Consider the following 21936-nt stretch of genomic DNA (forward strand, 5'->3'; position numbering starts at 1 on the left):
TCACTTGAGGCCAATTTGGTTGGGCAAATTGGGAGATTTTTCGATTTAAGTACCAGGCGAACAGAAATCGCAGAAGGTGACCAATTGATTCCTAACAGAAGCTTGTTAAAGATTATGTTTACTTGGTGTTAAAAGCCACGAATGTCCCACGAATCGCCGCAAATTGGTCGGTCTAAATCGAAGAAATTCTGTTTCCTGATACCAGGCGAACAGAAATCTGCAGCAGGTGGCTGGTCGAAATTTTTAATACTTAATATTCCATTGCATACTTTTGGGCTGCACGTATCTGCGGAGTGAACTGTGCAGTGTGGCCGTATTTTTTGAACTGTTCTCACCAAGCCCAAAAGTATGCAACAGTTTTGGGTGAAATTTAAATAAGTTTGTCCCGCGCCAAGCCCAAAAGTATGCAACAGTTTTGGCTGAAATTTAAATACGTTTTGCCCGTTTTATTTGAATTTCAAATGTCTACCGTTTATAACGGCCTAAAAACCAAGAATTTTGTAAAAGTGACAAAAGTGAAAAATAAAAAAACCCTTTTTATTTTATGTCATAACTTTATTATAAAAACACAATTTGTTTACAATATACACACTGACGAAATGGATCCGGCCTACAGCAAAAATGTAGTGGACTACCGCTCGCTTGGCAACATGCCGGGCTACGAGTGGAAACTCCTGCGGGTATGCCATGTTGCGGAAATAGCTTTCCAAGTGTCCAAGTACCATTCAATTGCAGTACAAGTGCCGCGAGTTGCGTCTGGAAGGCGTTTACCATCGGCATTGTCACCTGGTTTCGGTGGCCCTTGTGACCCAACTTATTATAGTCATCGAAATTTTGATGCTCATCCATGTGATTCTGCTGTTCAGCGTGGTTAAGGTGGGAAAAATACCGCAATCGCATCGCTTTAAATAACTGGGTTTCCTCCGATGCAGAACATTGATTTCCTCACCGTACTTCCCTATTTCGCGGTCATGTTACTCACTCCATCCATTCTGATGCCTAGCAGGGAGCCCAACGTCGAGCAATACGAATCCATTGCCATATTGGTCAGCTGTTTAATGGCTCTGCTTTTGACTGCGATGGGTTTGTGATTTCTGCGACACTCGTATCCAAGGTTCACACTAAGATCTCATCCATTTCAGACTTGATACTGCCCATCTGTTACTTCAGGCCCTTTTCCCTAGTACCAAGTTATGATCACGTTGTGATTGTCCTGATATACCTGATGTTTCCAATAGCCTTTGTGAAAAACGGCAGGGCTTACTTTTTGGGCCTGGCCGTTTCACTGTTCTACTTTGGCTACATGGCGTTGATAGACAAGATTAGCACACTGGATAAAGTGTGGGAGCTGACGGCTTATGGGGCGTACCTGTTCTTTCTGAACATGCTGTGCATGTTCCTTTCCAGATTCCAAGAGTACAACATGAGAAGCGGAATACTGAGTCGTTACCAGGTGGTGTACCAGAACTTGGTGTTTCAAGTGAGTAAATCTAAATTTCTATGTGCTAGTTACCTTATAACAATTTCTTAGATGGCTATGAAAGAGGAAAAGGCCCTGCTGGACTCGATTATACCAGTAACTCTGGCGAGATCTTTGCAAGACGCCATCGCCAGTCACATCGAAGAGGATCCGTCTAATTTAATGCCCTTTACGAAAACACGGTGAGTTATACAGATTAAAAGGCAGTTGATTGAAAGCAATTAATTGCTCACAGACATCTCTTTATGGAGCCCCATCCGGAAGTATCTATTCTAGAAGCGGATATGGTTGACTTTACGGGTCTAACCACCACCATGGAAGTTTCGGATCTTGTGGCCATCTTGCACGAGTTGTTCGTTAGCTTCGATCTGGCTGCCAACCACAACAGGGCCACCCGCATCAAGTTCCTGGGCGATTCATACACCTGCGTCACTGGGATTCCCAGCTACTTTCCTACCCACGCCAACGCCTGTGTGAACCAGGCTCTGGACATGATTGAGATAAGCCGAGAAGTCAGCAAGCGACGAAACAAGAAGATCGACCTTCGGATCGGTGTGCACTCGGGGGAGATACTAGCTGGGATCATTGGGCTCACCAAGTGGCAGTTCGACATTTGGTCGAAAGACGTCGACATCACTAATCGGCTAGAGTCAAGTGGACTTCCTGGAATGGTGCACATTTCTAGCCGCACTTTGGGCCTGTTGGACAACCACTACGTGTATGAGGAGGGTACTGATACGGCCAAGCTGGATCCTCTCCTGCAGCGGTCTAATCTGAGTACCTACCTGATAAGAAGTCGTCTTCCGAATTTCGAGGACACCGACGACTTGGAGGACGATAATTTCTCGCTGAACGACTACCGTTTCAGCTTCAGTTTCAGTCAGGACTACGAGGACATCCAGGTTAAGGCGCAGCGTGACATGATTCTCGAGGTGGAGCACATGCCGGTGAACCGAGTTCAGACGTGCAAGATTCGACGACCTATGCACCGAATAGCAAAGGAGGACATCAACGAGGAGTATCGATTCCATCTCGAGTCGTACTACCTCTTCACCACTTTCCGCAGCTGGAGGATGGAGTGGTCCTTCAACAAAATGCGGGACCTTTTAATGAAGTACAGCCTAGGGATGATGGTCTTCGCTGGAGCCACGATCATAGCCATGGACCTACTCGTTAAGTGAGTTTATAATACTATTTCAATTGCAAATCCGCTACGTTGCTGCTGCTTTTTATTTGTTTTCAGGAGCGAAGCCATGGACTATACCATGTTGTTCAGCCTATTTCTGCTCATCCTCTTGCCACTTTTGCTGGCGTCCTATAAAAAGCTTTGGCTACGTGGTCGCCGACTTTCGCCCATAACGCAACCCACTTTCTTCCTGAGTCGTTGGTTCATCAAGGCCTCCGATCTGATCGAGAAGTCGGTGTTCGTTCGGATACCACTGGCCATCATGGTATTATTCCTGCTTTATGTGATGTCTTCGGAAACAGTGGTGAGTCCCTTTCGTACCTCTGAGTTCCATAAGTGACTGACTAGCTACCATAGTTTTCCTGTGATATAGCCAGGCTCGAGCTGGAGATTATAAATTCCGAGCTGCATAACTTGAGACCCCAGATGTTATGCTTCATGCCTTGGGTTGGTATTTCGAATTAAGAGCGATCAGCTTTTTCAAATCCAGTTCAAATTATCCCACTAGGGAGTGACTTATGCCGTAGTCATCGTGCTCAGCCTTATGTTGGTCATCATTGGCATTCCGCTGATCATAAAGTTAGGAGTGGGCCTGGCCATCCTTGGCTCCCACGTGATCACTGTACACGCCTACTACGGATTCGCCTTTGAGCGATCGCAAACCACCAATATAGGCGTGACATCGAGCCTTGCCCACTCCTGGTACATGGTTGCCTTCTTCATCGTGGTAGTGGTTCGCGAAGGCTACCTCAACTACATCCTAAAGGCGAGCTACTTGTTAGTTAGTTAGTTGGTTAGTTTGTTAGTTCATATACTTACCTACTTTACTCAGCATGAGCATGTGTTTCGAGAAGAAGCACGAGCTGACCAAGGTCAAAACCCGAACCATCAAGATCATCATGGCCAACATTCTGCCCACCCATGTGGCTGAGGTGTTCAAAGTGCGTCGGCGCAGCGATCAACTGTACTACGAGAACTTCTCCCAGGTGGCCGTGATGTTTGCCACCATCGAGAACTACGAGGCGGATAAGTCGGGTCTGCGAGCTCTTCACGAGATGATCTGCTACTTCGACGAACTCTTGGTTAACTACCAATCCTGGTACAAAATCGAGAAGATCAAGGTGATGGGCTGGACATACTTAGCGGCCTGCGGCCTGCACGTCGATCACTACACGGACTTTTCGGTCAGCGTTCCCATCTCCACCAATCGGGAGTCCGATAAACTTCAGAAATCTGGTTTGTCCGGTTTATTTCATACATGATTAAGGTGGTCTCATAATTGCGCATTCCTAGGTTCTGTTCGCTTTGCCCCCATGGATGGTGATGAGATAATGATCAAGGATCTGCACCCCACACAGGCAACTACGAACGAGGATGATAATACAATCCTGGTCATGACTGAATTCGCTTTGAACTTACTTCGCATCCTCCGAGATATCCGTTCCAAGGGAATTTTCTTCGAAAAGGATTCCAAATTAACTGGCAGCTTGAAGATTGGTGAGTCCAATATTTATTTCGTCTGCGACTCTAACTTTCCTCCCAATCTCAGGCATCGCACATGGACCTGTGATGGCCGGCGTTGTGGGACTCTCCAAGCCGCACTACGACATCTGGGGACACACTGTCAACATGGCCTCCCGGATGACTTCCACGGGAGTGAGGGATGGCATTCACGTGACCGAAAGCACTGCGAACGTTCTGCGCGACTTTAACATTCGCTGCACTTATCGAGGGATGACCTTTGTGAAGGGAGTGGGCCAAGTGCCCACTTACCTTGTCGACCTGGACGAGAATCTACACTTCCAACAGCATAGCCCAGATAACGATTCGCACAAGGGCAGCATAGTCTCCGTGCATTGGTTAGATGAAAAAAGAGCTGAAAGATAGAAATATTGTGGTTCACTTAAGGTCTCAATGCAAAGTTATACATATATGATTGGAGTTAAGGAATATCTGCTCTATTTTGGCTTGAGAAATAAGTCACAGTATATATATAGTAAACTCAAATAGTTCTCGCCAAACATTTTTCAAAGTCTAAATGGATAACGATAACCCATATTACCAGGAAGACGTGGTTGCCTACCGCTCACTGAGCACCGTAAAGGATTTGGAATGGCGGCACTTGAAGGTAGGCCAGGTAGACCATCTTGTGTGGCTTAACCACTAAGATTGTTACCAATTTCAGAACAAGTGTCAGAATCTACGCCTGGAATTGGCCTGCTCTCGCCTTCGTGAGCTGGCCCTGATGTCGAATGTGGTTCAAATTATTTGGCATGTGGAACTATTGATGGTAGCTCACGTGATTCTGCTGCTAGCCCTAGTCAAGGTAGTCCCATCTGATATAGTGTCCTGCGTAAGACTACATCGATTTCCTTAGGATATTATACTGGTGACCATGGTACCCTACTTTGCGGTTATGCTTTTCAGTCCCTTCATTATGCTATTGAGCATGCAGAATAACGTTGGGATGATTACGAATACGCTCATCTCATGGCTGATGGCACTTTTTCTAACCTCTATGGGTGAAGTGGTTGGTACATCATAGTCCTACCACTTCTAACTATTTCTTCCTTGCAGACCTCGTTTCTGACCTCCTGGGGACCATCTATAGTGGTGCAGCGTATCCCACTGTGCCTTGCTACGACCATGTTGTCCTGGTCAGTGTCTACATGACTCTACCCATCGCATTCTACCAGGGAAGCTCAGTATATGTCCTGGGAATGGTGGTATCCATAATTTATATCGGCTACGCTTTCTATATGCAGTATCTGAACGATCAAGTTTCCTTTTACCTACTCGCCTCCTATGCTATATACCTCTTTACCCTCAACCTGATCTTTTCATTTTTCACTATAATCAGGGACTACGGCCTTAGACGAGCAATACTTAGCCGCTACCAGTTGGTATACCAAAATATTGTCTATCAGGTTCGCCATCCAGATTTATTATTTCCAAGTGATTAGTATATAAGATCTCATCTTTCTTATCCACAGTTGGTAATGAAGAAGGAGAATGGCTTGTTAGAGTCAATTTTACCACGCAAAATGATACGCACATTGCAGGAGGAAATCTGTAGTCGAATTGAGGATCAGGATAAGAACTTCACTCCTTCTAAGGCGGGCTTACGGTGCGTATGCGCGATGTTCTAAAATGCATTTACTGTTAGTTTTAATTGCAGAAAACTGTTCCTGGAACCCTACCCGAATGTTTCCATTTTGGTAGCAGACATGGTGAACTACACGCATCTGACCACCACTCTGGAGGCACCGCAACTGGTAGAGATTCTGCACGACCTGTTTGTGAACTTTGACCTGGCTGCCAATCGCAACCGAGCGATGCGGATCAAGTTCTTGGGAGATTCCTACAACTGTGTGGCTGGCATCCCGAACTACTTTCCCGCCCACGCTTCCTGCTGCGTTGACCAGGCGCTGGAGATGATCCATATCACGCAGGGTGTGAGTAGCCGGCGCGAGCTGGACATTAACCTTCGAATTGGTGTGCACTCGGGTGAGGTGTTTGCAGGAATCATTGGGCACACCAAATGGCAGTTTGACATCTGGTCCAAGGACGTGGACATCACCAATCGGCTGGAGTCATCCGGGCTGCCGGGACTGGTGCACGTTTCCCAACGGACGCTGAGCATGCTGGACGAGCACTATATATTCAGAGAGGGCACCGAGGCAGCCAAAAATGATCCCATCCTGCAGCAAGCGGGGATCCGCACCTTCCTGGTCAGCAATCGACTTCCTGATGCAGTGGAGCCCGGCGAACTGGACGACGAATTGAGCAGCGCCTCCATAAACTCATGCCGCCTGAGCTACGGAGGATACTACGAAGAGATCCAGATCAAGGCGCAGCGCGAGATAATGAAGGAGGTGGATCAAATGGCGGTAGGGCACTGCTTCATAGAATGGAGACGGAGCAGTTCGATGAAGAAACAGGACTTCAATGAGGAGTACCTGTTTAGCAACCAGATCCACCTTGTGCTGGGTGTGTTCCGCAGCTGGAAGAGGGAGTGGGAATTTCATAACCTGCCTGACCTCATGATTAAGTACACCATGCTCTTAGTTCTTTGTGCTGGACTGGCCATAATGAGCATTAACTTAATCGAAGAGTAAGACGACTCTGCTAGTTAATCTGCCAAGTACTGCACTTTATCTCTTGATCCACAGAGCTACATACCCTGATATTCTGGTCTTGCTCGGAATTCTTCTCATACTACTGATCCTGTGCATTCTGGCTGGATACAAAAAGCTTCGGCTGCAGTGGAAGAAACTAACGCCCATGTCGCAGCCCTCTTGTTTCCTGAGTCGATGGCTTCTCAGGATCTCGGAAAGAATCGAGGACTCTCTGTTCGTAAGGATTCCATTGACCATGGTGGTACTGCTCCTGCTCTACGTTATGTCCTCTCAAGCAGTGGTGAGTATTTATAATTTGTGATCAAAAACAATGCTCTGCATATCCTTTACAGTTTTCCTGTGATGTAGCGAAACTGGAACTGAGTATTATCGAAGCCCATCTCTATAATGAGAAGTCGTATGCGGAGTGCTTCGGTCCATGGGTTGGTTTCACTATCTACAATTTTGAAAACTAGAAAACATCTCCTACTTTTAGACTGTCACTTACTGTGTGGTCATCGTGATCAGTCTTCTGTTTGTCGTCCCGGGATGTCCGCTGGTGATAAAGATACTCGCCGGCCTGCTCATCCTTGGACTCCACTTGGGCACCGTCCATTTATACTACGGGTTCGCCTTTGAGAGATCGGAGACCACTGATCTGGGACTTAAGTCGGACTACGCCCACACCTGGTATCTGGTGGCTCTCTTCATTGTTCTCGTATTGCGGGAACGTCACGTTAACTACCTTCGGAAGTTTAACTACTTGTGAGTGTGTGTAGATCTTTGTGTATATCGGTTCCTCATTCCCTTTTCAGCATGCGCGTTTGCTACGAGGAAGCCCACCAGCAAACTGATGAAAAGCTGCGCTCCATCAAGATCATTATGGCTAACATCCTGCCCACCCACGTGGCTCAGGTGTACAAGGTGCGACGACCCCACGACCAGCTCTACTACGAGAACTTCTCCAAGGTGGCCGTGATGTTCGCCTCCATCGAGAACTTTAACGCCGACACGGCGGGCCTACGGATCCTGCACGAGATCATTTGCTGCTTCGACGACCTCCTGGTTGACTACCAGACCAGGTACAAAATCGAAAAGATCAAGGTAATGGGTTGGACCTATATGGTGGCCTGTGGCCTCGAAACGGACCACTACACGGACTTCTCCATCGACATTCCGGTCAAGCAACCGGAAGCTGATTCCGAAATTAGACGAGGATCCAGCGGTGACTATTTCCCACGACTAGATTAGAGTACAATTGTAAAAGGTACATCTATTCAGTTCTGACTGTCCATTTTGGAAGTACCGAGGACGATGAGATGAGCGGCGATAATGTCAGCCAGCCCTACGCCCAAGTGCAAGATGTCGCCGTCCTGGTGATGACCGAGTTTGCCCTGGACTTACTTCGCATCATGCACGACATTCGGTACAACTACGTGTTCTCGGAGTACGATACATTCTTAACGGGGAGCTTGAAGATAGGTGGGCTGCATTACCTTCACCGTTATCCTAATCCATCCAATGATATCTAAGGCATCTCCCATGGATCCGTGATGGCCGGCGTTGTTGGACTCTCGAAACCACACTATGATATCTGGGGTCATACCGTCAATATGGCCTCCCGGATGTCCTCCACTGGATTGCTGGACAACATCCAAGTAACTCGGCACACGGCAAAGGTGCTGCGACAATTTAACATCCGCTGCAACTACCGAGGGCACACGGAGGTAAAGGGAGTGGGCAAGGTGCCCACCTACCTGGTGGTCGTAGACCCGGATCTCACATTCCAAGATCACGACCAAGTGAGCATGAGTATGAAGGACTCAAAAAGCTGGGTCATCGACACTCTTTCACTGTCATTCACCCCGAGCTTCGTGCCCCCAAAGTCTTCCACTTCGGATGAAGAGGAGGCTGAAGGAGAGCTCGAGGAAAATGTATCTGAAGGCGATGAACTGGAGGTCTCGATACATGAGCGCCAAAAGGGAGGCATCTTTCTGGCCGGGAACCTTCATTAATTTAAATTTATTTTAATAGATATATATATATATATATATTTATTTAAGCATATATAACACACATATATAGATGTATTCGTACAGTTCAAAGCAAATGTTTTTCTTGAGGTTAAATACGTTATGATTTGAGCACTCGCTGAAATCATTGCACAACTGGTGACCAAAGTATACGTATGTTCATAATTCAGAGTCATACATAGTCGTTAGGTTATGTACATGCTACAGATAATACACTCATCTTGACGAATCTCCATCTCCATCACTAAGAAAGCACCATCCGTGTGATCAGGTTCGGTTTCGTTTGGTTTTGTGCACAGTTTTTAGCTTAAGTAAGCATTGCAGTTGATTTGGGGCATGGGCATAGCCCTTACTCGTTGACAGAACTGGAGTTCAGCAGAGCCGTGTCCTCGGGAATGGGCTTCCGCTTGTAGGAGGGCTCAGTGGCTAGGTAGACAACCAGCGCCCCGAAGACCACGTACATTACTCCAATCACATTGGCCAACACACCAGCCGGTGGAAGAGTGGAGTAAGCCGGAGTTTTGCTAGAAATGTCGTCATGGATTAGTCAAGTGATCGATCTAGAATGCATATACACCTACATGGCGAAGATGGCCTTCTCGGTTATGCCCATCAGGGCACTAGCAATAGCCAGAACGAATCCAAAGAGTCCGAAGTAGATGTGCAGCGGCATCATGGCGATCCTGTAGTTCTCCCTCAACCCCGGCGCCAAAAAGGCCACAAATCCGGCCACATACTGCAGCGAGAAGACGATCACCGCGGAGAGCCCCAGCCAAGAGTGCAGGGAGTACATGTTGGGAATGGGCGGATTGGCCAAGTTGTGGGAATCGAAGACCGTCTTCAGGGCAATCACCGTCAGAATGAATGCACCCATGTGGATGCCGGCGTGGGTAAGCTTCAGAGTCTTCTTGCGCGTGGTGCGGAAACCACGATAGATCAGAATGGCTGTGGGATTGAATTGAGTTGGATTACCATTTCGAAGCTAGTCAATGGGAGTGGCGTGGCACCTCTTCCGCTGCATTTACTCACAGTTGCCATACAGGTAAATGAAGCCAATGGTCATGAACAGCGGATGCCAGTTGAACTCCACGCCGGGATTTGAGGTGCCGGCCAGACCGCCGAAGTGCTGGCCAATCCAGGTGGCCACCAGGACGATCATGGTCAGGCCGCACAGCTGGGTGAGCACATAGAGCACCTTAAAGTTGATCAGCGCTGGATCCATGTTGGCCTTGCCGCTGCCTGAAAAATCCAATAAAAGCTGGGGATGAGCTAAAAATAGAGGCCATTTTACGCACAGCACGCATTGGCGATCTAATCGCATAACTCATTCAAGGGTAGAGATATCGGGGCATCGAAAGGGGAAGGGGATCTCAAGCACTCGTTTATATTTTCCATACTTTTGGTTTATAGCCTCTGCTACGTAAACATGATTCAATTACATGTTCCACCTGCCCGCAGATTAAAATAACCCCCAAGCACTTGCTGATAACATGCGACCAGAAGTTTAGGGAGCCAATAGGCTTCCCAAAAACCCACTTTAACAGTTGTACATCTGATCCGCTTCGATGGCAGCTGCACTCGTTGGGTAAACAAACAGTTCCTTTGCCGCCAGCCATCCGATACTGCGATAAACAAGATCTCATCATATCGACTGGGCCCTGAGTTAATGGGAACGGCCTGTTCCCAGGCACTGGGACACACCCACGACCCCTTTCGCCGGCCACTCACCAGGCGTAATTTGGCTAATTCATGCGTAAACATTTGCGCTTGTTTACCCAACATTAATTTTCAACGCCAGAGCGTTCTGCCCACTTTATCTGTCGCCTTATCAGTATGTTCTCCAGATAGTCCGAACATCTGATATTAAATCGCTTTAAATAGCATCGTACAAGTTCCTCGTGCTTGATGTTGCAGCATGATACATTAAATAAATTAAAGTTCGATTCATTTTACGGAACGTACGGGTAGTGAAAGTAGCCGTGTTCATAGTTTGGTATAGTATAGATTGGACTTGACTAAGATAGTTTAAAAGGCTAGTAAACTTGTAGGTGCAGATGCACTCGATAAGGGCCGCTATCAGCCGCCCTAATTGGCGTTTGGTATGCAAATGGTGTTTTAATTTCGACTCGGGCGAATAATAAGCAAATGAGCCAAACTGCCAAGTGTTGGCTTGTAAATTGGCTGATAAGTGCGCCGGAGACACTTGTAGCTGGCAATCGCAATTATAAATGCTGGTAACTGGCAGCAGCCACGCGTCCCCGGTTACTCAATGGGCTCCAGTTGGAGTGCTCCATTTCGACGCAGCTCTGGGTTCCGAGTGAAATTAATTGGCACATTAGCTGTGACTATGACTGTTAATTATTAGGGTTAAGTGGGCGTGCCAAAGACGCTGACCAGCAAAGCGTTGCAGCAGATCGTGCGCAAAATTTGAAATAAACAATCCACATAGGCGCACCAAAAGACCGAAAGTAAAACCCGGGCAGATGACTTTGGATGAATTTGGAAAAGCGTACAAGTCCGAAGACAGCGGAGCAAAATAAATAAAGTCTGGAAAACCAAAGTGAAATTCAGCTGGTTACTGGTTACTGGTTACTAGTGGCTGCTTGCTGATCGCGGATCGTGATGCCGATGGTGATGGTGAAAACCGCGGCGGGGAAAGGGGACGGCTGCAGTCTGTCTTTCGGTGCGTTTTGCTTTAACTTTTACTATAACTAAACACTCGGCTTGTTGGTTTATTTTACTTGGCACTAATCAAACTTGCAGCCAAAATCCAATGCCATGCACAGTCTACCTGTTGGTGGTGAAGTTGCCGCCGCCGTTGGAGTGGCCAACTCAATGCCAGCGATGGTTGTTGCAGGTTGCACTTGTTCTGCTGTCGCAGGTGTTGCAGTTGTTGCTGGTGTCGCTGCCGCTGGCTTTTCCCCATTAGTCACCGCGATCACTGTGGTCGCCGTGGAGATGGTGGTCGGAACGGCGGCCTGTGGCTGCTCCGGAATCGCTGGCTCCACCTGGACAACTCCGCTCTCCGGCTTGGTCGCCTGCTCCACGTCCGCGTCCTTCGACATGGTCTGTGCACTTTAAATCAATAATTCACCAATGGTTCAACCACAAAAAGACATGCAACGTATAATGGACGGTGTTAATTGCCCTAAGACACAGCACAAAAACACTGGTAAATGCTAGTAACTAACTACTAGTAACTAATCCGCACGACACCCCGTTAATACAACCGAACACTTCGGCGTGCAATGCGCAACTGAATTTAAAGTTTTCCAGCCGCCGCCCGGCGATGGTTAGGAAAAGCTTTTTCCGCTCGCAAATCTCTCGCATGCGACATCGCACACACATATTGCTCATTTCGGTGTGGATAATTGTTTGGTTCTCGATGCGGATAGGATTCCAGTGGGGTTGGGTTTGCTTTTGACTTTGCCTTTGGCTTTGGGTGCCAACGAATGCTGGTTAGTATGCCGGACCAGGTCGATCGCTTCTGGTTGGGAAGGGGGTGCATTGATGATTATTTGCATTTCGCATTCCTCGGATCTATTCAAACCATTGTCACTGCGCGGCATTTCAATTGCGACTTTGACTTTGATGTTCTGTGCATAGTAATGGGATGGTGCAGTGGAACTGCTTCAATTGGAACTACTTTTTGCCAGAAGGAGTGGAATCCAAAACGTAAAAGGGTTTACAAAAAGTTTTTGGGTAAAATTTGTTAGTAACAACTATTTCAATATTGTTCTTAGTTTCGAAAGTACATCTACAGTAAAGTGAAACCTTTAAGGACAACAAGTAGCTTTCCCTCTTAAAGAGCTTAAGTTCATGCTGTGCAATAATGACTGTATGTGCACTTCAACTCACCCAGTGAGAACAACATGGCGTATACTTGATTGATGCTTCACTCTGCTCAGATAATGCCTGTTTCAATACCGCCTGCTCTTATCTTTAGCAGCAATTAGTGACTTTAAAGCGATGACGATGGGTTTTTCGCGATTACTTCTGATTTTCGTGGCTACTGCCACGCACTTTACTCTACTTGTTGAACAAACTGCTTAAAATGCAGGAAGCTGGGCCTTCCATATGGAGGAAAAGCCGTGGAAATTCTGCACAGGCTGCGTGGGCGTGAAAGCCCTAAAGCCCCGCCCACTCTGCCGCACTTGGCCATTTCATTTGGCATTTCCACGAGCTTTTCGTTGGAAGCTCAGAACTGTAAACGCCGAAGCACACATGCAAACAAACTTTCGGGCTCACACCACTGTAGAAAAACCACTTGTTGGATATTATATTAATGGAAAGCCACAACCAAATTATAACTGTTTGTAAACTACATTTAAAGACGTAGTTGAAATAGAAACAGGTAAACTTACAGATTTGAAATGAATCAGTAATCCAATAATGTGTTTTGTTTGGAATATTTCCAAAATGTCTTCAACGGAAGAGGCAAGAACACAAACAGAAACGGCACAAACACAAAGAGATAATTTGGCAGCATAAGAGAGCGGAATGCTGTGCGAATTTACTACGTCAGCATTATTATTAACAAGTTAAACTTAAAGCGGCACATTCATTGATACTTAATTTAGTACAGCAAGTCAAGGACACGGTCAAACTTTCACTATCAAAGGGTTTTAAACTGTAACTCGATCTGTTAACCGCTTCGATTTTCTGTTTACTCATTTGGAAAAAAGCGGGACAACCAGGGATGCGAGAATCATACTGTAGCTGCGTGTGCTGAAAAAATAGTGTGCATTTAATATACGTTCACATGATGATAGAAAGTACTGACTGTGTGAGTTTTAATTTTAAAAATTTACAAACTTTATATTCATATTTAACTAGAGCTTGGAAAACATTTACTTCGAGACCCTGGATTCCCTTATGCCGCCAGTGTGGCCCATTGAGCACGACTGAAACACGCTAACGCCTTTAGCTCGGCAGCACTGGCAGCTCCAACAAAAAGCTTCAATTTAAAATAATATTTAGGTAGTCCCACAATAAATGCTAACAAAATGCTCTCCAACCTGGTGGTGACCAAGCAGAAAGTGGTCCTCGTAATAGGTGAGTACACACTGACTACCCCATCGTCTGCCAAATAATGCGACCACCAATCTCCCGCCTCATCCACAGATGAGCTAAATCGGGAGCGCATTGCCCCCAAGTTCATCGGCAGTCTGCTGCACGAGCAGGGACAGGGGGCGGATACCATCAAGGCCCTGCCCACCGGCGTCAGCCTTAAGCACGTGGCCACCTTCGAGGCACTGATCGACAAGTACGCCAACAACAACACTGGGAGTACTACGGATTCCAACTCCACTGGCTTTAACGTCATCCTGCCAACATTGGCAGACCTGCTGTGCTACCAGACGCCTGCTTTCATATTTGGCTTCCTCAACCGCCTACGCCGCTCGGACAATGTGCGTCGGGTTTTCCTTTGGGCCTCCCCGCAGCACCTGCAGGATCCGCATGCCGACTACATCCTGGCTGGCTGCGAGTACCTGGCCGAGCTGGTCCTCCGACTGGAATCGGACAAACTACTCTCGCTGATATCACGCAAGCCGGGCGGAGGGGTGTCCAACAGGCGCTACTCCTGCGAAGTCAGCAAAACCCAGTTCAAGGTGACGCCGCTGGACGGAGGACTGCCTGCAGGTGCCTCCCCCAAGCAGCCCTCGCCCGAGGCGGAGCAGACCACAGAGCCGGCCAGCAGCACCTTCAAAATCGAGCTTGACGAGGATGAAGTGTTGGCCCGCAATGCACTCACCCTGCCATACGAACGGTGAGTGGTAACCATTCTCTATGCGTTACATCTCCTTATTGATATGTTCGTATATATGATAGCACATCCGAGCCGTCTGAGGGAAACATAATATACACGCCCGATGCCGACGACGATTTCGACGAGGAGGATCCGGACGAGGATCTGTGCATCTAGGCTGCCCGCCAGCAGCGAACGGCAGTACAAATAGCCTTGGCTTTAAGTCTCCTTAAGTCTAACCTACTAAAACCATAAAATACCTGGAATTCCGGCCCCAAAGTTCCGCCTAGGGGTGTGTTCAACCTCGCCAGAGGAGCAGAATGAATCTTTGAACGACCACTTAGTACACGTAGAATTGCTCATTTATTTTGGATAACTTGATATGTGAATCAAAAAATCGAAGAAACTTGTGAATACATACAACTGATTCAATTGCTATCTGGTGGTGCCCTAGCTTATGACTTAGTTAAGGAATTTCATCTAGCTAACCTTATGTACAGTTAACTCTCGATTACCTCCACGATATTTGGCTGCAATGCGATCTTTTGGTGTCCAGTGCGTGGCGTATTTACAAGGCGTTCAACCTAACTAACTTAACTAGTTCCAAAGTGCTACTATGCTCTATTGATATGAAAATCAAATACAATTGGAGCGGCGGAGTTCCGCTTCCGGTCAAAATGGCGCTTAAAAGTTCACATTATCACAACAATCTATACGAAAACATCGAGAAGAAAAAGGAGCTATCAAAAAATCGTTAATTGCGGTTCGACATCTAAATCTTGGCGAGTATTTACACTAGAGAATTAATAACAAATTAATGCATGGCAATGGCTCATTTGAGCAGGGCATCCACATCGCTCTTGGGGTCGGGTGCCAGTGAGCTCCAGGGCGCATCGCTGCACAGCGGCAGGGAAACCTCGCTGTCCGCCTCCACCACGCAGCTCTCACGCAGTTGAAAGAATTGGCCCACCAATCCGTCAATCCAGCTGTGCAGCTCCTGTCCCAGCATTTTCCCTTTGGCCAGGGACTCCTCGCGCATGGTGAACTGCTCGTCGTCGGTTTGAAGGTGCTGCTGCCACTCCACGGGCATCTCAAAATCTTCAGGCAGAGCTACAGTCAAGCCGGCGTTTAGCGCCTCAGCATCTGAGGACTTTGCTAGCGGATAGCCCTTGTAGTAGGCCAGTGGAGCTATTAGGAATTTCAACTGCGCATAGATCGAATTGCGGCCTATTAACTTGGCTGTCCAGATGCCCGGTGTGATCGGGTGTTTGAGCAGGGTTTTCGAGTGGTTTATCACATCGCTGGTGGAATCCTCAACATGCAATTCATTAAAATCTTGCAATCGGCCCAGCGGATCTATCCACAGCAGGGTGAGGTTGTACGAATGGGAAGCGGCGCCCGAATCTGCGTTTGCTTGGAGTGTGTAGCTCAAAAGCAAGTCACTTTGGGGACCCAAGAGCTTTCCAAAGTTGCGGGCAATCTGCTCCTTTTGATCGAAATCTGTAGAGACCTCAAAGTTGCGTAATCGCTTGCTGAAGCGAGCATTCCTCGCCAGCTTTCCTTGCTGCGTCGGTCGCACTCTCGTCTCCAAGTGCAGCGGCTTTCCAGTAGATCCTCTGGCTCTGTAGCGCACCAGGAACCCCTTGTACTGGTCCCGGTGGAGGTAGTGAGTGAGTTCAATCAACTCCAGGGGATACAATTTCGCTTGACGCGCAGACAGACGCATTACGCTATCTCCAATGCTTCTGGCCAAGTCGTCTCCTGATCCATGGACATCCTCGTGGTGATACAGCGACTGCCAGTAGCCGTGCAGATTGGCGTATTCGCTGGTGTATGGCCCGTAGAGCCACTCCTCCAGCTGGAGCAGCACCGCCTGGTTGATAACGGGCTCAAACTTGCGGGCGAAGAACAGTGATTTCTGCTCCGTGGCCTGCAGCCTGGGCCAATCTTCTGGCTTAAAGTCGTTTGGACTGCATCCGCACCAATCCACCACATGCTTGTACTGGCATTTGCAACCCTGCTTCCGCTTCCAGTTGGTGACGTGCAGGTTGTTGTCCACATAGCTCGTGCAATGCTTGGTATTCCTGAGGACCGTGTGGAAAAACGATTCCGCCGGCAGGAGCGTGTGTCGGAAGAGCTTTAGAAGAGCCTGCAACAACTCATCGTCTTCCCTGGGATGAGTAACATAGCCCACAAAAGGTCGTGATAGCGCCACCCAGTCACTGCCTCCGTCCACTTGAATGCCAGCTGGCAACTTCCGATCTCCTATTCTCCACATGTGCGTGTCGCACTCGACGAACGTCTTGTCCAAGCCCTGCTTCTGGATGAACTTCTGTGTCTCCCGGCCGTGGCCCTTAACAAAGTTCCTGCCAGGATTGGCGCTCAAGAAATCCACCAACTTGTCGAGGGTCTTCACTGGAAAATCACTTTCGCTAAGGTTGATCACAAAGTCCCAGTGCCAGTTGGACTGCAGTAGGTCCTCCATGCACTGGAGCAGCATGGTCAGGAGAGAGGCTCCACCCCATATGGTGGAGAATCGCTTCCGAGCCAAACGTATGTTGGGGAACTTTGACTCCAACTCCAGCAGCTTTCGGTACAGGTAATCTTGGCGCTAATAAAGAAACAGACTGTTAAATTGAAGTAAACCAAATACTACGAGTATGATACGCATATCTTTTTAAAAGCCGCACAACGCACACCAGCAATTTGTAAGTGGGCTGGGCAATTAGAGTACAATGTAAATTAAATGCAGTGCTGATTGTGCACTTGACAAGCCAGTTCAAATAACCAGTAACTGTGTATGCAGTTCAAGGCATGTCTGAAATAGCTTGCCGTCGACGTACCATAAACATCTCAATCAGTGGCCAACTATTTTGGCCGCCAGTGTGTTAAATTGTGCAAATTAGCGCAATTAATCGCGCGCGCTTTAATTGCCGAGTTCCGGCCAATGACCCACCTCGTCCACATGGATGTAGTAAACGTGCTCCGGTGCATAGAGCGCCTTCAGAAGTCGGTGCACCTGACGCAGCGCTCTTCCGTTGAGCGTCAGCAGAAATGCGATCCGCACGCGCTTCGTTTCCTCCGAAGGAGTGGTGGCCGCCAGTTGAGCGGTGAACTCTGCAAGAGATGCAAAAATTTTCAAATATACAATTTAAAGATTATGTTACCAACTTAGCATAAGCATAAATGAATGTAGATTCATAATACTCCACACTCACTGGCTATTCCGGTCTCGTATATGTTCATGGCATAGAATCCGCCGCAGATTTCCTTGGCGTTGCCCAGGCACTTGGTGTTGCAACTGGAGTCCGGCAGCTTCGACGCTTTAGGAGGCGGGTCGTAACCGCAGAAGCACTCGCGACCGTACTGCACCCCTGCGTACGGGTAACCGCTTTGCAGACATAGCTCCACGCATTTGGCCGGAGAATTGGAGGTCTTGGAGCTGCTGTAGTAGCCGGCCAGAAGGCGGCGATCTTTCTCATCCTTGAAGCATCCCAAAGAAACGTTCGCCGTGTGATTACCAGCTGGACAGCTGCTCCGGAGCTGCGGCGCATAGAAGCGTCCGGCTTGGATTGCGCAGGCGATCTGCGCGATATGTTCTCGACAGTCTTTCGTTTTGGCGCGCTGCAGGGCGGAGATGGCCTCTCTGGCGAGAATGTCGCACTCTGGCTGGAAGCCCAGTTGCTGGGCAGTAAGCTTGGTCCTGGCGGGCGGTTGGACCCGTGCCTGAGCATGCGGAGGCGGAGGACTGGCAGGCGCTTCAGCCGCATCAAATCCGGAACCGGAACCGCCGCCTACGATGTCCAGGGACTTGTAGGCCAGGAACAACTGGATGGCCACGATAAGCAGCAGGATGAGGAAGAATGCGCGATAGCGCTTCAGCCAGCGGGCGGACACAGACTGCTCCATGGCTAGTTGTATCTCCAGGGGCTTTTGCTCCAACCTCCGCTGCCAAAGACGAGATGCTGCTCCTCTGGAATCTGGACGTGCGTGTGGGCTGTGATCCGTGATGAGCTGTGGAGACGAGGCGGGGACATGTTTTGCTCTCTAGTGCTGGCGGGCAAAGCATTTGGACTGGTTCGTCTGGCTAATTAATAACATTTTTCCACGGAAAAGTCTCCCCGCTCGAGCAGTGTGACCGTACTACGGCGGGAGGCTAAATACTGCACCCACATCGCAGCGATGGGCGCCTTCAGCAGTGATTTGATTCAGTGATTTCAAGTTTGTAAGGCGGTGCAAGGAATTAATAAAATTAATTTGTAGTCACCATTAATATATTATAATTTAATAACTCTCTTAACCTGAATTGATTCCGATATATGTGTGTGCTTATGTGAGGTGTATTTATTTCGATAGCGTGACTTGACCAAATCACTGTTACTTCAGAATTGCAGCTGAACACATAAACAGCTGTCGCAGCTGAGCTGTGTTGAAAAATTCAGTCGAAGGGAGTTTATTTGTATAAATACCGAAACAATGGTGGATCCCAACCGAAAGATAAACCGTCTGGTCGAAAGGGACCTGAACTTCCTGGAGTCCTGCGAGCTTGAGTTCGCAGACCGCTTCACTGACGACGACCCAGAGTTCATGGCGCACTGCAGCAAGCCTGTGCCGGAGCCGCCAATTGTGGAGAACTGGATGGGAGGTGGCGGAGGAGGAGGCGGCTTCCAGGGCGGAGGAGGCGGTGGTCATCCCTACCACAATCGCTACAACGGACATCGCAGAGGAGGCGGCGACAGGGGCTGGCAGCGACGAGGAGGAGCTGGCTACCACAACAACCAGGACAGGGGATTCAGGGGTAATACCCGGGAAGAAGCTCAGTTTCTATTTATAGCTTACCAACGCATTTGTTCCCACAGACAACCGGCGCAACAACAGATACGATCACATCGATCGCCGGAATCGGTACGAAGGAGGCGGAGGGTCCGGAGGATCTGGAGGCTACAAGCGCTCCCATGATCATAACCAGAGAAATGATACTCCCAATAACGAACCACCCATGAAGGTCAGACGCGACTATGGAAACTTTGTGCCTGCATCCAAGGATTAGTTATCGAATATATCAAATAAGAATACTCTGCATTACATTGAAATATTCACATTGACGTTTATTTAATGGACTTAAGACTATACTAATTCCTGTAATCCCGCTTAAACGGCCGACTCAGATATATCCTTTTGTTCCTTGTCCTCGACAGCCGACATGCCCACGCCCATGGCGCTAAACAGATTGGATACAGGACCTGCGCCGCCAACCTGCGATTGGTAGCTATCCATCATGTTGCGCAGCGTGTTTACGTTTATATTGATGGGCTCAAAGTCCTCAATGTCATCGAAATCGTCCTCGTCCGCCTGTGGAGCTGTCTTCTTCTTGCCGTGGAAGGACTTGCCCACGCTGGTCTGAGCCAACTCGCGGTCCATCTGCTCCATATACGATTGAATCTGTCGATCGAGTGGGAACACACTGCCGCCTCCAGAAAGTGCATTTAGATTACTCTCCATGTCGTCCTCGTCCGCGTAGTCGCTCATCTCCGAGGTGGAGTCCCAGTTGTCCTCGGGTATTACGAAATCCAGGAAATTCCGCACATGGGTGCTGTCCGGTTCCTCCGGCTGGATGACGGAATTGCGCTGGCACGCCTTGCGCATGGAGGGATTCTTCTTGACCTTTGCTGTCAGTCCTGTGGAACCGTTTGCCTGCGGCGGCGGCTCGTCATCGTCTGAGTCCAGTTCTGGCTCCTCGAGCCCTCGGTGCTCAATGCCCTCGTAGTTGGACTGCCGATCTAAGAACTCCGCCAGCTGCTTGGTGAACTCCTCGGCATTCATTTGTCCGTTCGGCTTGTAGAGCTTCTTGGGTCCGTAGCGATCCTGCAGCATGGAGTCTAGATCCTCAGCGCTGATATTCAACCACTCATCCGAGTCGCTGGGCTGCAGGTTGTTCTCCTCATCGCGCAGCTCCTCGGAAGCAGCCTCCGCTGGATGGAGCAACAGGTCGAGGATCTCGGCACCCGCTCTGGAGGCTGTGCGGAAACGCTCCTGGTTGCCACGAAAGTACACCTTGGCCTTGTTCAGCAGCTCCTGGTACTCGGCACTGCCCTCGATGTTGTCCCGGAAGTAGCCCTTGCTCAGCAAGCTCCGCAGATACGATCGCCAGGCAGGAAGGTCCTCCAGCTGTTGGCCCTCAACCCGCTTGGCTTGAGTGGCCAGGATCTCCAGTCCACTGGCCAGCTTCAAGCCCAATAGTTGTTCCTTATATCGTTCCGGCTCGGATACAGGATCCGTGAGATGCCAGCCGAGTCTCTTCTCGGGCAGATACTGCTGGTGCGACAACATGGCGTACAGACAGCGGGTGAAACGCACGTTGGTGCGCACGCGTGTGGCCTCCGGTGGGAAATATCGCATGGTGCGAAGTGCCTTGATGTCCAGCGAGTCCCGCTCGCAGAAAGCCCTAACCGCCGAGGAGAGCAGCCTTGGCTTCTGTTTCAGAAGCTGTGCAGCGCTATGCGGGAGCTCCAGCACCTGGCGATGAATGGAGAAGTGCGGCTGAGCGATCTGGTACTCCTTAAGCCGCGCGTCAATGCACGACTGTATCTCCTGCGAGCAGCGGTACAGGGTGGGATTCATTCGTATACGTTGCACAGCCATGGCCATGGTCAGTGGCTTGTCCTGGCTGCTGGCGGCGGAGTTCTGGAGAAGCTGCAGGTGACCACCGACCAGATAAACGCGCTGCTCGCACGTTTCCGGAGACGCCCAGTCGGGCAGGGCGTCCGCCGCCTCGATGAGCAGGAACTCGCCATCCGAATCGCTCACCCGTGCAATGCAGTCGCCGCGTGCACGTGTGATCTCCGTGAGCAGATAGACAACGAACCACTCGTCGCTGATGTTGTCGCCATAGTGGGTTACGCCGTGGAAGTGCGGTGGGAGGTCGCCTGGGCGGGGACATGGAAATGGATGATTTCGAATTGCAGAAACAAAGCTATTTATAGCACATTGTGCGCATACCCAGTTCCGCCTCCTCCTCCGGGTTTGTCTCCTCGTTCAGCAGGCGCTCCTCGGCGCCGCCCAGCCTCACCTGAAGCTGAAACTCGTCCTTGTGCCACAGATAGCTGCGCTCTAAGGACTTTTCCCTTACAATGGCCGAGATCTCGTTGCGGATCTGAAGCATCAGTTTGCGCAGCGCGCCCTCATCCTGTACGTTGTCGGGGATCTTGGGAAAGATGTAGTACTCCACGAAGTCCTCCTCGCGGACGAACTCCAGATTGCTGCCTGGAATCTTGCTCATCCTTTGTCCTTTTGCTCCTCCTCCTTTTTTTTATTTGTTAGGGCGTTCGAGGTGACACTATCGACATGAGTGCGTGCTTCCGAACTGACTA

General features: G+C 49.1%; 7 protein-coding genes across 13 annotated transcripts; 4 read left to right on the forward strand and 3 right to left on the reverse strand.

The window, feature by feature from the left end:
- The first annotated feature begins 547 nt into the window (after window positions 1–547).
- Window positions 548–4684, forward strand: CG32301 (uncharacterized protein). 3 transcript variants are annotated; one of them, NM_167939.3, is made up of 12 exons: window positions 548–680; window positions 736–876; window positions 933–1083; window positions 1143–1480; window positions 1532–1662; window positions 1716–2657; window positions 2724–2970; window positions 3024–3113; window positions 3175–3443; window positions 3499–3902; window positions 3960–4163; window positions 4216–4684. In NM_167939.3, the coding sequence occupies exons 1-12, from the start codon at window positions 600–602 to the stop codon at window positions 4551–4553; spliced, it is 3336 nt and encodes a 1111-aa protein (NP_728724.2). In that variant the 5' UTR covers window positions 548–599; the 3' UTR covers window positions 4554–4684. The 3 variants fall into 3 exon arrangements, with proteins under 3 accessions (NP_728724.2, NP_001261321.1, NP_001163327.1); NM_001274392.1 differs by having other exon boundaries at window positions 3040–3113; NM_001169856.2 differs by having other exon boundaries at window positions 548–876.
- A 20-nt stretch (window positions 4685–4704) lies between these two features.
- CG32305 (uncharacterized protein) lies at window positions 4705–8799 on the forward strand (the record flags this gene model as incomplete). Its single annotated transcript, NM_167940.2, has 12 exons — window positions 4705–4794; window positions 4852–4992; window positions 5044–5188; window positions 5244–5593; window positions 5660–5793; window positions 5845–6780; window positions 6839–7085; window positions 7138–7227; window positions 7281–7549; window positions 7600–8009; window positions 8066–8266; window positions 8318–8799. The coding sequence occupies 12 exons, from the start codon at window positions 4705–4707 to the stop codon at window positions 8797–8799; spliced, it is 3495 nt and encodes a 1164-aa protein (NP_728725.2).
- Window positions 8800–8813: 14 nt separating this feature from the next.
- On the reverse strand, window positions 8814–13493 carry CG1275 (uncharacterized protein). 4 transcript variants are annotated; one of them, NM_139446.4, is made up of 5 exons: window positions 13182–13493; window positions 11609–11892; window positions 9847–10056; window positions 9399–9762; window positions 8814–9341 (listed from the first exon to the last, which is right to left on the reverse strand). In NM_139446.4, the coding sequence occupies exons 2-5, from the start codon at window positions 11880–11882 to the stop codon at window positions 9167–9169; spliced, it is 1023 nt and encodes a 340-aa protein (NP_647703.1). In that variant the 5' UTR covers window positions 11883–11892; window positions 13182–13493; the 3' UTR covers window positions 8814–9166. The 4 variants fall into 4 exon arrangements, with proteins under 4 accessions (NP_647703.1, NP_995963.1, NP_728727.1 ...); NM_206241.3 differs by lacking the exon at window positions 11609–11892; NM_167942.3 differs by lacking the exon at window positions 13182–13493 and having other exon boundaries at window positions 11609–12080.
- A 32-nt stretch (window positions 13494–13525) lies between these two features.
- Window positions 13526–14992, forward strand: Elp5 (Elongator complex protein 5). Of its 2 annotated transcripts, NM_001274393.1 has the most exons (4): window positions 13526–13601; window positions 13654–13872; window positions 13942–14587; window positions 14650–14992. In NM_001274393.1, the coding sequence occupies exons 2-4, from the start codon at window positions 13824–13826 to the stop codon at window positions 14741–14743; spliced, it is 789 nt and encodes a 262-aa protein (NP_001261322.1). In that variant the 5' UTR covers window positions 13526–13601; window positions 13654–13823; the 3' UTR covers window positions 14744–14992. The 2 variants fall into 2 exon arrangements, with proteins under 2 accessions (NP_001261322.1, NP_647704.1); NM_139447.2 differs by lacking the exon at window positions 13526–13601 and having other exon boundaries at window positions 13713–13872.
- Window positions 14909–18734, reverse strand: oxt (peptide O-xylosyltransferase). The gene is made up of 3 exons (NM_139448.4): window positions 17785–18734; window positions 17523–17683; window positions 14909–17177 (listed from the first exon to the last, which is right to left on the reverse strand). The coding sequence occupies exons 1-3, from the start codon at window positions 18473–18475 to the stop codon at window positions 15399–15401; spliced, it is 2631 nt and encodes an 876-aa protein (NP_647705.1). The 5' UTR covers window positions 18476–18734; the 3' UTR covers window positions 14909–15398.
- A 254-nt stretch (window positions 18735–18988) lies between these two features.
- Window positions 18989–19685, forward strand: CG13807 (uncharacterized protein). The gene is made up of 2 exons (NM_139449.2): window positions 18989–19364; window positions 19426–19685. The coding sequence occupies exons 1-2, from the start codon at window positions 19043–19045 to the stop codon at window positions 19614–19616; spliced, it is 513 nt and encodes a 170-aa protein (NP_647706.1). The 5' UTR covers window positions 18989–19042; the 3' UTR covers window positions 19617–19685.
- ecd (ecdysoneless) lies at window positions 19651–21927 on the reverse strand. Its single transcript, NM_139450.3, has 2 exons — window positions 21566–21927; window positions 19651–21492 (listed from the first exon to the last, which is right to left on the reverse strand). Exons 1-2 carry the CDS (start codon window positions 21843–21845, stop codon window positions 19718–19720), a joined length of 2055 nt encoding a protein of 684 aa, NP_647707.1. The 5' UTR covers window positions 21846–21927; the 3' UTR covers window positions 19651–19717.
- Between the last annotated feature and the right edge of the window lie 9 nt (window positions 21928–21936).

Source organism: Drosophila melanogaster, chromosome 3L (assembly GCF_000001215.4).
Source record: "Drosophila melanogaster chromosome 3L".
NCBI classification, from domain to species: Eukaryota; Metazoa; Arthropoda; class Insecta; order Diptera; family Drosophilidae; genus Drosophila; species Drosophila melanogaster.

Coding starts and splice junctions, on each gene's coding strand:
- CG32301 (NM_167939.3), top strand. CDS start 600: ATGGATCCGGCCTACAGCAAAAATGTAGTGGACTACCGCTCGCTTGGC. Junction 681..735: donor ACGAGTGGAAACTCCTGCGG/GTATGCCATGTT, acceptor ATTCAATTGCAG/TACAAGTGCCGCGAGTTGCG. Junction 877..932: donor TGCTGTTCAGCGTGGTTAAG/GTGGGAAAAATA, acceptor CCTCCGATGCAG/AACATTGATTTCCTCACCGT.
- CG1275 (NM_139446.4), bottom strand. CDS start 11,882: ATGTCGAAGGACGCGGACGTGGAGCAGGCGACCAAGCCGGAGAGCGGA. Junction 10,057..11,608: donor GGCAACTTCACCACCAACAG/GTAGACTGTGCA, acceptor TGGATTTTTCAG/GCAGCGGCAAGGCCAACATG. Junction 9,342..9,398: donor GAGAAGGCCATCTTCGCCAT/GTAGGTGTATAT, acceptor CGACATTTCTAG/CAAAACTCCGGCTTACTCCA.
- Elp5 (NM_001274393.1), top strand. CDS start 13,824: ATGCTCTCCAACCTGGTGGTGACCAAGCAGAAAGTGGTCCTCGTAATA. Junction 13,873..13,941: donor GAAAGTGGTCCTCGTAATAG/GTGAGTACACAC, acceptor CCTCATCCACAG/ATGAGCTAAATCGGGAGCGC. Junction 14,588..14,649: donor CTCACCCTGCCATACGAACG/GTGAGTGGTAAC, acceptor TATATATGATAG/CACATCCGAGCCGTCTGAGG.
- oxt (NM_139448.4), bottom strand. CDS start 18,475: ATGGAGCAGTCTGTGTCCGCCCGCTGGCTGAAGCGCTATCGCGCATTC. Junction 17,684..17,784: donor ATACGAGACCGGAATAGCCA/GTGAGTGTGGAG, acceptor CATCTCTTGCAG/AGTTCACCGCTCAACTGGCG. Junction 17,178..17,522: donor ACTACATCCATGTGGACGAG/GTGGGTCATTGG, acceptor TTTCTTTATTAG/CGCCAAGATTACCTGTACCG.
- CG13807 (NM_139449.2), top strand. CDS start 19,043: ATGGTGGATCCCAACCGAAAGATAAACCGTCTGGTCGAAAGGGACCTG. Junction 19,365..19,425: donor CCAGGACAGGGGATTCAGGG/GTAATACCCGGG, acceptor TTGTTCCCACAG/ACAACCGGCGCAACAACAGA.
- ecd (NM_139450.3), bottom strand. CDS start 21,845: ATGAGCAAGATTCCAGGCAGCAATCTGGAGTTCGTCCGCGAGGAGGAC. Junction 21,493..21,565: donor GGAGGAGGAGGCGGAACTGG/GTATGCGCACAA, acceptor GTCCCCGCCCAG/GCGACCTCCCACCGCACTTC.